Raw genomic sequence first — 13,153 nt, 5'->3', positions numbered from 1 at the left:
GTGCCTCGGGCCGGAGCACAATATCAAGTCGTGTTCCCTGTGTCTCGGTCTCCGGAAACGGACTCAGGTTGCGAGGCAAGTTCTGCAGGACCGTCTTTTTGGAACTTGCGCCGGCCCCTCGACGTCGACCTCGACGGCATCGGTTTCGACGCCCGGTCCTTCGGTACCGGTATCGATTCGAGACATCGGCACCGATGGCATCGACCCCAGGAGAACAGGTCCCGTCGGCCCGCCGGTCCGCCGGCGAGGGTAGAGGTGAGCGGCCGCGTGGGCAGTCGGCCCCGGTCACTCCCTCAGCCCGTGGCCCTCGGGACCGAACCCTGTCTGACCCGGGACCGAGGGGGATCGTCCTCCTCCTCCTCCATACCTCCCGGCACCGGTGACGCGCATCGGAAGAAAGACAAGAAGCGTCGTCACCGGTCGCCCTCGGTGCATCCGGACATCGGAGAGGAGGCGGCGCCGAAGCGTCATCGTCGAGAGGAGAGGTCCCCGTCGGTCGTGGAGGTACCGACGCGTCAGGGTTCCGGCACCTCGGTGCCGTCTCCTGGCCCCCATCAGCTTCTGGCACCGACACCCCTACCGGCCCCACCGCCTTTCCCGGCAGCGGGCCTGGACGAGTGCCTCAGAGCCATCCTTCCGGGGATCCTGGAAGGGCTGATGCGCCAGGCTGTGCCGGCGCCGGGGGTGCTTGCGCCCTCGGCGCCGATGTCTGTGGCGCCGGTGAGCTCTAGCCCGGCGCCGGGGCCATCGACACCGCCGCCGCTTGCGGCGCCGGTCTCGACCGCCACACAGGTGGAGTCCCCGTCGACGTCGATGGAGGGAGCTCCGTCCCCGCCGGCGCGGGAGTCCACCGCTCGACGACACCGAGACCTCGGTGCCTCGACGTCGAGCCGGGCCCGGTTCAGGACTCAGCTACATGAGCTTATGTCCGATACCGAGGATGAGGACTCGTGGGGGGAAGAGGAGGACCCTAGATATTTCTCCTCAGAGGAGTCTACGGGCCTTCCCTCGGACCCCACGCCTTCACCGGAGAGGAAGCTCTCACCCCCCGAGAGCCTCTCCTTTGCCTCCTTTGTGCGGGATATGTCTATCAGCATTCCCTTCCCCGTGGTCTCTGTGGAAGAGCCGAGGGCCGAGATGCTCGAGGTCCTCGACTATCCATCGCCACCTAGAGAGTCCTCCACGGTGCCGCTGCACAATGTCCTCAAGGAGACACTGCTTCGGAACTGGGTGCGACCGTTAACTAACCCCACCATTCCCAAGAAAGCAGAGTCCCAGTACAGGATCCACTCCGACCCAGAGTTAATGCGGCCCCAATTGCCCCATGACTCGGCGGTCGTGGATTCTGCTCTCAAGAGGGCACGGAGTTCGAGGGATACCGCCTCGGCGCCCCCGGGGCGGGAGTCTCGCACTCTGGACTCGTTTGGGAGGAAGGCCTACCAATCCTCCATGCTCGTGACCCGCATCCAGTCATACCTGCTCTATATGAGCATTCACATGCGGACCTATGTGCAACAACTGGCGGACCTGGTCGAGAAGCTCCCGCCGGAGCAGTCCAGGCCTTATCAGGAGGTGGTCAGGCAGCTGAAGGCGTGCAGAAAGTTCCTGTCCAGGGTTATCTATGACACCTGTGACGTGGCATCTCGTGCTGCGGCCCAAGGTATAGTGATGCGCAGGCTCTCATGGCTGCGTGCCTCTGACCTGGACAACCGCACCCAGCAGAGTCTGGCCGACGTCCCTTGCCGGGGGGATAACATTTTTGGTGAGAAGGTCGAGCAGATGGTGGACCAACTGCATCAGCGGGAAACCGCTCTCGACAAGCTCTCCCACCGGGCGCCTTCAGCATCCACCTCAGCAGGTGGACGTTTTTCCCGGGCCCGGCAGGCTGCACCCTATTCTTTTGCAAAGCGTAGGTACAACCAGCCAGCCCGAAGGCCTCGTCAGGCACAGGGACAGCCCCAGCGCGCTCGTTCCCGTCAACAGCGTGCGCCTAAGCAGCCCCCTGCGCCTCCACAGCAAAAGCCAGGGACGGGCTTTTGACTGGATCCACGGGAACATAGCCGCCCTCAAAGTGTCCGTACCGGACGATCTGCCGGTCGGGGGGAGGTTAAAATTTTTTCACCAAAGGTGGCCTCTCATAACCTCCGACCAGTGGGTTCTCCAAATAGTGCGGTGCGGATACGCCCTGAATTTGGCCTCCCTGCCTCCAAATTGTCCTCCGGGAGCTCAATCCTTCAGCTCCCATCACAAGCAGGTACTTGCAGAGGAACTCTCCGCCCTTCTCAGCGCCAATGCGGTCGAGCCCGTACCACCCGGGCAGGAAGGGCAGGGATTCTATTCCAGGTACTTCCTTGTGGAAAAGAAAACAGGGGGGATGCGTCCCATCCTAGACCTGAGAGGCCTGAACAAATTCCTGGTCAAAGAAAAGTTCAGGATGCTTTCCTTGGGCACCCTTCTGCCAATGATTCAGAAAAACGATTGGCTATGTTCCCTGGATTTAAAGGATGCATATACTCACATCCCGATACTGCCAGCTCACAGACAGTATCTCAGATTCCGCCTGGGCGCACGGCACTTTCAGTAGTGTGTGCTGCCCTTTGGGCTCGCCTCCGCCCCACGAGTGTTTACAAAGTGCCTCGTGGTGGTGGCGGCGTACCTACGCAGGCTGGGAGTGCACGTGTTCCCATATCTCGACGATTGGCTGGTCAAGAACACCTCGGAGGCAGGAGCCCTCCGGTCCATGCAGTGCACTATTCAACTCCTGGAGCTGCTGGGGTTTGTGATAAATTACCCAAAGTCCCATCTCCAGCCAACCCAGTCTCTGGAATTCATAGGAGCTCTGCTGAATACCCAGACGGCTCAGGCCTTCCTTCCCGAAGCGAGGGCCAACAACCTCCTGTCCCTCGCTTCGCAGACCAGAGCGTCTCAGCAGGTCACAGCTCGGCAGATGTTGAGACTTCTGGGTCATATGGCCTCCACAGTTCATGTGACTCCCATGGCTCGTCTTCACATGAGATCTGCTCAATGGACCCTAGCTTCCCAGTGGTTCCAAGCCACCGGGAATCTAGAAGATGTCATCCGCCTCTCCACCAGTTGCCGCACTTCACTGCTCTGGTGGACCATCCGGACCAATTTGACCCTGGGACGTCCATTCCAAATTCCGCAGCCCACGAAGGTGCTGACGACGGATGCATCTCGCCTGGGTTGGGGAGCTCATGTCGATGGGCTTCACACCCAGGGTCTGTGGTCCCTCCAGGAAAAGGATCTGCAGATCAACCTCCTGGAGCTCCGAGCGATCTGGAACGCGCTGAAGGCTTTCAGAGATCGGCTGTCCTGCCAAATTATCCAAATTCGGACAGACAATCAGGTTGCAATGTATTACATCAACAAGCAGGGGGGCACCGGATCTCGCCCCCTGTGTCAGGAAGCCGTCGGGCTGTGGCGCTGGGCGTGCCAGTTTGGCATGCTCCTCCAAGCCACATACCTGGCAGGCGTAAACAACAGTCTGGCCGACAGACTGAGCAGAGTCATGCAACCGCACGAGTGGTCGCTCCATTCCAGAGTGGTACGCAAGATCTTCCGAGAGTGGGGCACCCCCTCGGTGGACCTTTTCGCCTCTCAGACCAACCACAAGCTGCCTCTGTTCTGTTCCAGACTTCAGACACACGGCAGGCTAGCGTCGGACGCCTTTCTCCTCCATTGGGGGACCGGCCTCCTGTATGCTTATCCTCCCATACCTTTGGTGGGGAAGACCTTACTGAAGCTCAAGCACGACCGTGGCACCATGATTCTGATAGCGCCCTTTTGGCCCCGTCAGATCTGGTTCCCTCTTCTTCTGGAGTTGTCCTCAGAAGAACCGTGGAGATTGGAGTGTTTTCCGACTCTCATTTCGCAGAACGACGGAGCGTTGCTGCACCCCAACCTTCAGTCTCTGGCTCTCACGGCCTGGATGTTGAGGGCGTAGACTTCGCTGCGTTGGGTCTGTCGGAGGGTGTCTCCCGGGTCCTGCTTGCCTCCAGGAAGGATTCCACTAAAAAGAGTTACTTTTTCAAGTGGAGGAGGTTTGTCGTTTGGTGTGAGAGCAAGGCCCTAGAACCTCGTTCTTGCCCTGCACAGAACCTGCTTGAATACCTTCTACACTTATCAGAGTCTGGCCTCAAGACCAACTCAGTAAGGAATCACCTTAGTGCGATTAGTGCTTACCATTATCGTGTGGAAGGTAAAGCCATCTCTGGAGAGCCTTTAGTCGTTCGATTCATGAGAGGCTTGCTTTTGTCAAAGCCCCCTATCAAGCCTCCTACAGTGTCATGGGATCTCAACGTCGTCCTCACCCAGCTGATGAAACCTCCTTTTGAGCCACTGAATACCTGCCATCTGAAGTACTTGACCTGGAAGGTCATTTTCTTGGTGGCAGTTACTTCAGCTCGTAGGGTCAGTGAGCTTCAAGCCCTAGTAGCTCATGCTCCATATACCAAATTTCATCACAACAGAGTAGTGCTCCGCACCCACCCTAAGTTCCTGCCGAAGGTGGTGTCGGAGTTCCATCTTAACCAGTCAATTGTCTTGCCAACATTCTTCCCCAGGCCGCATACCCGCCCTGCTGAACGTCAGTTGCACACATTGGACTGCAAGAGAGCATTGGCCTTCTACTTGGAGCGGACACAGCCCCACAGACAGTCCGCCCAATTGTTTGTTTCTTTCGACCCTAACAGGCTAGGGGTCGCTGTCGGGAAACGCACCATCTCCAATTGGCTAGCAGATTGCATTTCCTTCACTTACGCCCAGGCTGGGCTGACTCTTGAGGGTCATGTCACGGCTCATAGTGTTAGAGCCATGGCAGCGTCAGTGGCCCACTTGAAGTCAGCCACTATTGAAGAGATTTGCAAGGCTGCGACGTGGTCATCTGTCCACACATTCACATCACATTACTGCCTCCAGCAGGATACCCGATGCGACAGTCTGTTCGGGCAGTCGGTGCTGCAGAATCTGTTTGGGGTGTAAATCCAACTCCACCCTCCAGGACCCGAATTTATTCTGGTCAGGCTGCACTCTCAGTTAGTTGTTCTTCGTAGGTCAATTTCTGTTGTACCCTCGCCGTTGCAAGGTTCAATTGACCTGGGTTCTTGTTTTGAGTGAGCCTGAAAGCTAGGGATACCCCAGTCGTGAGAACAAGCAGCCTGCTTGTCCTCGGAGAAAGTGAATGATACATACCTGTAGCAGGTGTTCTCCGAGGACAGCAGGCTGATTGTTCTCACCTACCCTCCCTCCTCCCCTTTGGAGTTGTGTGTTTCATCTTTTGCTAGTCATTCAACTGGCGGGAGCGGTCGCGCACGGGCGGGAAGACGGCCGCGCATGCGCGGTGGGCGTGCCCTGCGTGCCGACCGTCCCGCGAAGCTTTTTTCCGGTTGGTGGGGGCTGCCGCGGACGTCACCCAGTCGTGAGAACAATCAGCCTGCTGTCCTCGGAGAACACCTGCTACAGGTATGTATCATTCACTGTCCATCTCAATAATATACTAATAATAACAATATATACCTTTTTATTCTTTGCCATTATAGACTATGGCACCCCTTCTAGAGTCTCATGGTTTTCCCCCTTTTTCCTTTTTCCCTAACATTTTCTTTTTGTTATAGGGTTTTTTCAGCTCTTGATTAAATATACATTTACTGTAATCACTTGTGCAGTTACAAGGTTTTCATTATACATCCACACAGTGGTGTGACCCCTTCCTGTTTCCACACTCCTCACATTGTTTTTGGTTGCAGTAAGTATGTTTGTTTGACCTTTGACCTTTTATCTCCGTTTTTATTTTTTATTTTTACATTCATTTTTATCCTTCCTAATCATCGTTCTCTATTTGGTTTTTATTCTTCAAGATTCCGATTTTAGTTTTGAGATATACTTTTTCTCCTTGCTTACATACTTATTTTTTATATTTTTTTGCCATTCCATCGCTCACCCTGATTGGCTACCATACGGCAATATACGTACGTTTTTATAAAACATAATCAGTTTTTACTCTTTATTGACCATTATCTATTATATGTACTTGAATTAATATATATCTCTTTTTATACCCGATTATTATTATTTTATTATTTTTATGCAAGGCCATTCTGACCTTTGATCCTTGTCTTCCTTTTATTAACTTCCGGTTTTCGCTACAGCGTTTTTTCGGCGCATTTGGAGATATGAGGCTGTCTATATGACCTCAGGTGAGGCACGGACGAAACTGCTTTAATGATGTATTTTTTACGTTTCGTTTATTAAGACACCATGATTACTACATACTTTTTTCGATGTACTACGTCTGCCTCCCAACATTGTATGGCATCTATATTTTTCGATATTAACGCTGCGGTAGTACCATAGAGGACTATGGCTCAAGATGTACATCTGTCATTTTTTAACTCTAGCTCGTTCTTATTAAGGCAGGCAGAGTAACGTTTGAATATATAGCCTTGCAAGGAGTTGTGAGTAGCTTGTTCTCATTAAGGCAGGCAGAGTAACGTTTGAATATATAGCCTTGCAAGGAGTTGTGTTTAGCTTGTTCTTATTAAGGCAGGCAGAGTAACGTCTGAACATATAGCCTTGCAATGAGTTGTGTTTTGCTTCTACTAGCCTTGCTTACTTATAATATAAAATAATTCTATACAGGTCCTTAACCATTTGTTTCTACTTTTCTGGATGAGCCGTTTTTTTCAAGATACTGACCATATACGTGAGTTTTCTTTTCATACTGTCTTTATGTTATCTCCATACCTTTGTTTATTTATTTTTTATTCATTTATTTTTATTTTTTCAATTTAATATTTTTTTAATGTTATCTCCATATTTTGTCACATTCACATTATTCATTTTTATTTTATTTTTGTAGTATTTACCAGCACATTTCTGTTTTGAAAGTAGAGAACTACTATATAGGTGGGTGCCTTTTAAATTATATTTAAAGTATATTATCAAAGATGGCTGTCTGATGTCTAGTAAGCTTTCATGTACTTTGCATGTGCCTTCTTTGGATGTCTGAAAATCTTTTGTAAGATTTCTATATCATATATTTGTTTATATATGTTGTGTACAAATTATAACTACGAGTCTGTGGGATTTTGATATTATATTATTTGATATTATATATTTTAATTCTATCTCATTTAGCTGTTAATGGTACAAGCTCACATTTGGCTGTATTTTTAATGTTGTTTCTTTTAAATCTATATACTTTTCATGATTATTGTTTTACTATATTATTGTTATATGTTTTTATACAGATGTTTAGATCTGTTCCTTATTATTTATCTATTATCTTTTCTAGCCCCTGAAGCAGCCCATTTGGGCGAAACACGGCCTGTGTCGGGCTATCTATTGTATGCATATTTTATTTCTATGCTATTAATAAAATATTTTTTGGTTTATCTACGATCTGCTTTGTACAGTTTCCACTTTGGAGTTTGCAGATCGTCTGCCCCTTTGTTTTCTAAGAATAAATTTTGCCATTTGTCTCTTAGTGTTCACTGATACTTCTAGCAACAAATATGTATCTCCCAGAAGAATTCATGATATCAATATAAGGTAAGTGATATGCAAATCTTCCTTTTTTTTTTTTTTAAATACTAAACATGAGGAAATGATTTAGGAAAATCCTGTAGAGTAGCTGTCAGGAATATGAACATGCCTAATGAGTCAACGCTTATTTGTTTTCAAGTTCCTATTGTAACATTTTAAAGTGAAAGATAATGATTTGCCAGGCTTCATCGCATCCATCTGATTTTTCTCGTAGAACCTCAGTGGATCTGTCTTCCATTTATGTGTAAGTTGGCCATAGATAAAAGGAAGATTGAAGGTGCAGACTTGTTACAGTTACAAGCAGTACTATTGGAAGGGGTGAACAAAAAAAGGCAATTTCCCTGGGCACCAAGCATAGGGGATGCCACTTCATCTTTTAAGTTAACTTGAGACTACAATCGAGAACTCCTTGCCCTGGCCACCATTTTTGTTAAGTGATTGTAACGCTCATTTTCAAAAGAGAAAAACGTTTAAAAAGTGGCATAAAGTATCATTTGGACGTTTATTTTGCCAAAACATCCAAATTGGTATTTTTGAAACCCATTTTCCAGAATGCTTTCTATGCCGTTTGTCTGCAGTGCATCTCAAGGGGGGCATGTTAAGGGCGTTCTAGGACTTGGAAGTTGTTAGCAAGGGGAAAAGGCACAAAAGCTGAGTGGAGGATACAAGACCAGCTAAGGGAGGGGTGAGAGAACTAGGGCAAGGTTTGTTTGGGTTTTTTTTTTTTTTTAAACAGTATTTATCCAATAAACACCTATTTATATTTTTGCATCAGGGGTGCTTTGTGTTTCAGTAAAAACACAAAATCAGCACCCCAAGATAGACAATTAAGGTAATGCACCTTATTCCTGTGAATAACTGTGAAACATTTTGTGACTTTTTGTTAAATTGTATCGTTATACGTGAAGCTGAGAAGTATGAGTGAAAATAACTTCAGTACAGTCTCGATTATCCGACCTTCGCTGATTGATCATTCAGCATATCCGACAGACCCCGGTGATATCACGTGGCTTCTCTTTCCGTTTTCTGAACCTGGGACCTTTTACCATCGTTGTTAGCTGGGACCCTGCTTTTACTGTCTTTGTTTTTGCATTGTTTGAGGGGTTACCATTGCATTAGATTGTAAGCTCTGTCTTTCTTCTATGTTTGTGCAGCGCTGCGTACACCTTGTAGCGCTATAGAAATGCTAAATAGTAGTAGTAGTGTTCTGTATTACCCAACTTTTCATTTTTTGATAGCGGGGCGGTCATGTTTAATTCTGATAATCGAGACTCTACTATAATTTTGTTTTCTCTCATTTTGAGTGGTTTGTGATCTAAATTTTACAATTGTATTCTCTCTCAGAGTATCAAGAAAACTAAGCTACACTGGCAAGCAGAATCCTGGATCTTCTACTTATATGGATGGTTTCCAAGTATAACCAGAAGTTGGCAGAAGAGGGGGGGGGGTGTACAATGAATCTGTAAACATGTTTCTATAGCATAGACATCATTTCCCACAATTATGTTGCTTTGAATTTTAACATGGACTTTACAACACTGAGATGCATAAAAGTGCACCCAGGAGCCCAAACTTTGAAAGAAATTCTTGAGTGACTTTTTATTGGAGATGTTTGCTTTATATCAGCAAATTGGCTTGTGCCTATTAGAGCACTGCAGACAATAGGTAGTCAAACAGTATTAACCAACCTTTTTATATAGCTGGTTACCACTTATGCCAGTGATTCCCAAACGTTTTACTATGACAGGACCCCTAAAATATTTTGTAAGACACTTAGTGTGGAACCCAGTTTGGGAATCACTGTCTTATGCTTTTAAAAATAGATTGCCCTTGACTCTATATATAAAGAGAGACAGTACAGGGGATATTTTAAGACTCCCCCTACATAGCAGAACAGATCGCTCCAGCTTTTATTTTGAGCTTAATTGAACATACCACTATTTTCCACCTCACCTTTTCAGATGTGGCTAGTAGAAGCTGGGATGGCTCCAAGTGTTCTGTAGTAAGCGCTTTAATATCACCCTAGTGTAGACCATAACTACAAGACCTATATAACTTGGACAATACATTTTAGCACTTTTAAGTATATGAGAAATGGAAATACCTGAGAGAGGCCAAGATTTGTGTTATGATGTACTTGTGTGTGATATTTGTGTACTGATTAAGTACCTCATATTTGGAGTAAACTTTGTATGCAAACTCAAAATTTTATAATGTGAGCAACACAATCCTGAGTAATTTTTGTATACATATAAGTTGACTAAATAGTATTTTATATTTATTCTACTTTTAAACAAATTATATTATCACACGTACATACCTTAAGTAAAGTACATTCATATAAATATTTCATAGCAAATACTCCCAGGAGCATCTGCTTCTATCTGTTTAATCCCCTATGCTATCATGCTCTGTACAGCAACTCCTGCCTCCTAATATTGGTAATACATGCTGAGCTCATTTATGCTTTTAATATTCTAGTCTTATTGTGAGCCCATGCAAGCAGTTGTATTGCTTTAGGATTCTCCTTCATGTACAGTTCAAGAGAATTTACAATGTTTTATTTGAAGAGCAGCATTGTATTCTCAATACACAGTTTTATGAGGCATATGATAATTTTAATACGTTATGTCCTAATGTGTTATAAATTTTGTATCTTTTTAAATTAAATTTAGTTTTTCTTTACAGTTAATCTTTTAATAATCCTACAACTTTAATGTCAGAATGGTGCTTCTGTACAATTGAACTGTGCATCTTTGGTCTCTTAATTTTTAGTTTAGAACTGGGGTGGAAAAACTGAAAGCGGGATAAAGTATCCTAAACTGGAAATCGGTTGAAAGTAGTCATCTAGCAAATCGGTGAAACACTAGTTTGAGCTTCCTTTGTGGAAGTGCCCTCGAGTCCACTGAACTCTTTGAGGTCACAATGTTCAGCTTCAAGAAATGGTCACGTTATAAAAGAGATTTAAGCACTTGAGTCAGAAAGAAGACTGAGATGTAGGCGGATGTTCTCCTGTTAAGAAAAATGCCCAAGAATTAGTTTGGACACAGGTGTGAAGCTTTAAATATATTCATTTGCAGGGTTATAGCTATTTTTTTTAATTCAGCTGATAGAGCATGTCTGTGGGATTTCCTGGGATTATAGTTCTGGTCCTGCCACTGGTGATTATACTGATTTTTAACGAGTTTGTGTAGAAGCCTCTGGTGGTGTCTGAAAATTAGCTTGAGTGTCATTTGCTATACCATTGATGGCAGCTGAGATGTTCATCCAGTGATGAAGGATTATCTTCACATCCGTACTGCTCTTAGCCTCTTATTACCCAGAAGGAGTATCCCACTCGAAGTTACATGGAAATACTTTTAAAACAAATAGGAGGAAATATTTGTTCACTTAACAAATAGTGAAGCTCTGGAACACTTTGCCGGAGGATGTGGTATCAGTGGTTAAGCATATCTGGGTTTAAAAAAAGGTTTGGACAAATTCCTGGAGGAAAAGTCCATAGTCTGCTATTGAGACAGACATAGGGAAGCAACTGCTTGCCCTGGGATTGGTAGCATGGAATGCTGCTGCTATTTTGGTTTCTGCCCGATACTTGTGGCCTGGCTTGGCCAGTGTTTGGAAAACAGGATACTGGGCTAGATGGACCATTGGTCTGACCCAGTATTGCTACTCTTATGCTCTAAGTTACACAATGCACGTTTGGTATGCTTGTAGAGCATAAATGAAACTTTTCTAATGGAAGCATTCTTAAAATGTTTGGATAGTCTTTAAACTGGGTTTCATGGATTTTTTTCTATCATTGCTGTGTGTAATTGTGTTGCTTAAACAGAGAGCCTGAATTAAGCTTGACTCAATTCTGAACTTCCACAACTTTAAACTACTAACAGAAAATGGAAATAGACAAAGTACTCTGATGAAATGGAATCAAGATTAAATCTCAGCATCTTCAGTTAGCAGGAGTTGTCCTAAGAGACTAAGGGGCAGGCCCCAATGCCAGGGAGTCAGTGTGGATGCAATTTCCTAAACAGGACAACAGGTGGCAGCATACAATATAAACTAATTATACACAAAAGCAGTATATCACAATTACTGTTAAGACAGGCTTGCTTTTGTATGCACGGTCTCCATTCAGTCTGTAATGTAGTCTGTTTTCACTTCTCCCTAAAAATCATATGTAACTCTCCAGATCATACTGCTATTGATACTTCCCTGCTTCAGATTATATATTTTGTTTTTGTTAAGGCAGTGGTTCCCAAACCTGATCCTAGAGGCACCCCAGTGGACCATTTTTGTGTGTTCTACCCCCATAACTCAAATGAGCTGAACTACACCATTTTCAAATCATTTGCGCATTCATATCTAGCTTTTCATAATCTTGTTTGAAATGTCACTGTTTTTAGTCATTTGGGAGACTAGCTTTAGATAATGTAACTTGGTCATAATGTTCTCTTAATTCTCTGCTGCTGTTGCTCTGTACTTGTCCAGCAAATTGTGGCAGATACTTTCAGTGGTGAAGGGGAGTGGCCAAAGCTCATGTAAATTTGCACTCTCAAAGTAAAGTAGTGGAGTTGCTCTGTTTATTGAATTAAATACAAGTTTTCATAAATTGACACTGCACTCTTCATTGGGAGGAAGTAAGCAGTATAGAGTGATTGTACAATTTTATCTATGTGATATATGAGTTGGAATTATCTGTACATTTACATTCTACTTTGAAACAAAATTTATCTGGCAAATTTGTCAGTTTATAGTAACACTGGTATACTTCATTACAATCTCTCATTTTTTGTTTCGTTTTTGTCACTGGATATGTGTTGATTTTTCAGCAACATGCATTCACAGAGAATGATATAATAATTTCTTATATATCATCAAAACCATATGTTCTAGATGTCTTACAACAAATCACCTGTGCCTTTTAAGCTGAAGTAAAATGCAATATGTACATTTTTCCATACACATGTATTTCCTTTTGTAAAATGGGAAATAACATGTGTAGATTTTATTCCTGTACAAACCATGCCTACTTCAAATTTTGTGTGGTGTGGTTCTCCACATGTAAATAGCAGCTTTCTTAAACTTGTATTTACATGTGGCTATGCTTCTAAACTAATGGCCATAGTCACTTAGGCTTTCACTTAATGAAAAGATTTGAGCTGATGAGAAGATTTAGACCATGAAAAGAAATAGCCATAACATTGTCCATGATCCACTTCTACCAGCCATGTTGGAAATGAATACGTCCATAAGAACAAAGTGTTGCCATACTGGGATAGACTGAAGGTCCGTCAAGCTCAGTATCCTGTTTCCCCACAGTGGCCCATCCAGGTCACAAGTACCTAGCAAGATTCTAAAAAAGTAAAATAGATTTTGTGCTACTTAACCTAGAAATAAGCAGTGGAATTTTTCCAAGTCTATCTTAATAATGGTTTATTGACTTTTGGGAAATTATTCAAACCTTTATAAAAACCCTTCTAAGTTAACTGTTTTTACTACATTCTCTGGCAATGAATTCCAGAGTTTAAGTACACATTGTCTAAAGAAATTTTTTTTTCTGATTTGTCTATGTATTAGCTTCATTGCTTGCCCC

The 13,153-nt window shown here is 44.9% G+C and overlaps 1 protein-coding gene across 2 annotated transcripts in view; it reads left to right on the top strand.

Moving 5' to 3' along the window:
* The window catches only part of LOC115471410, a 106,698-nt gene extending 96,533 nt beyond the window's left edge, over positions 1–10,165 (top strand). For both annotated transcript variants that reach the window (XM_030205115.1, XM_030205116.1), the window contains exons 12-13: positions 7,506–7,569; positions 8,908–10,165. In XM_030205115.1, coding sequence (XP_030060975.1) covers positions 7,506–7,569; positions 8,908–8,983 — 140 coding nt within the window. In that variant the 3' untranslated portion in view covers positions 8,984–10,165. The remainder of the gene's footprint in view (positions 1–7,505; positions 7,570–8,907) is intronic.
* Positions 10,166–13,153: the final 2,988 nt, after the last annotated feature.

The sequence above is a fragment of the Microcaecilia unicolor genome, chromosome 5, assembly GCF_901765095.1.
Source record: "Microcaecilia unicolor chromosome 5, aMicUni1.1, whole genome shotgun sequence".
NCBI classification, from domain to species: domain Eukaryota; kingdom Metazoa; phylum Chordata; class Amphibia; order Gymnophiona; family Siphonopidae; genus Microcaecilia; species Microcaecilia unicolor.
Note: the sequence above shows the minus strand (reverse complement) of the source record. Positions and strands in the feature narration are given on the sequence as shown.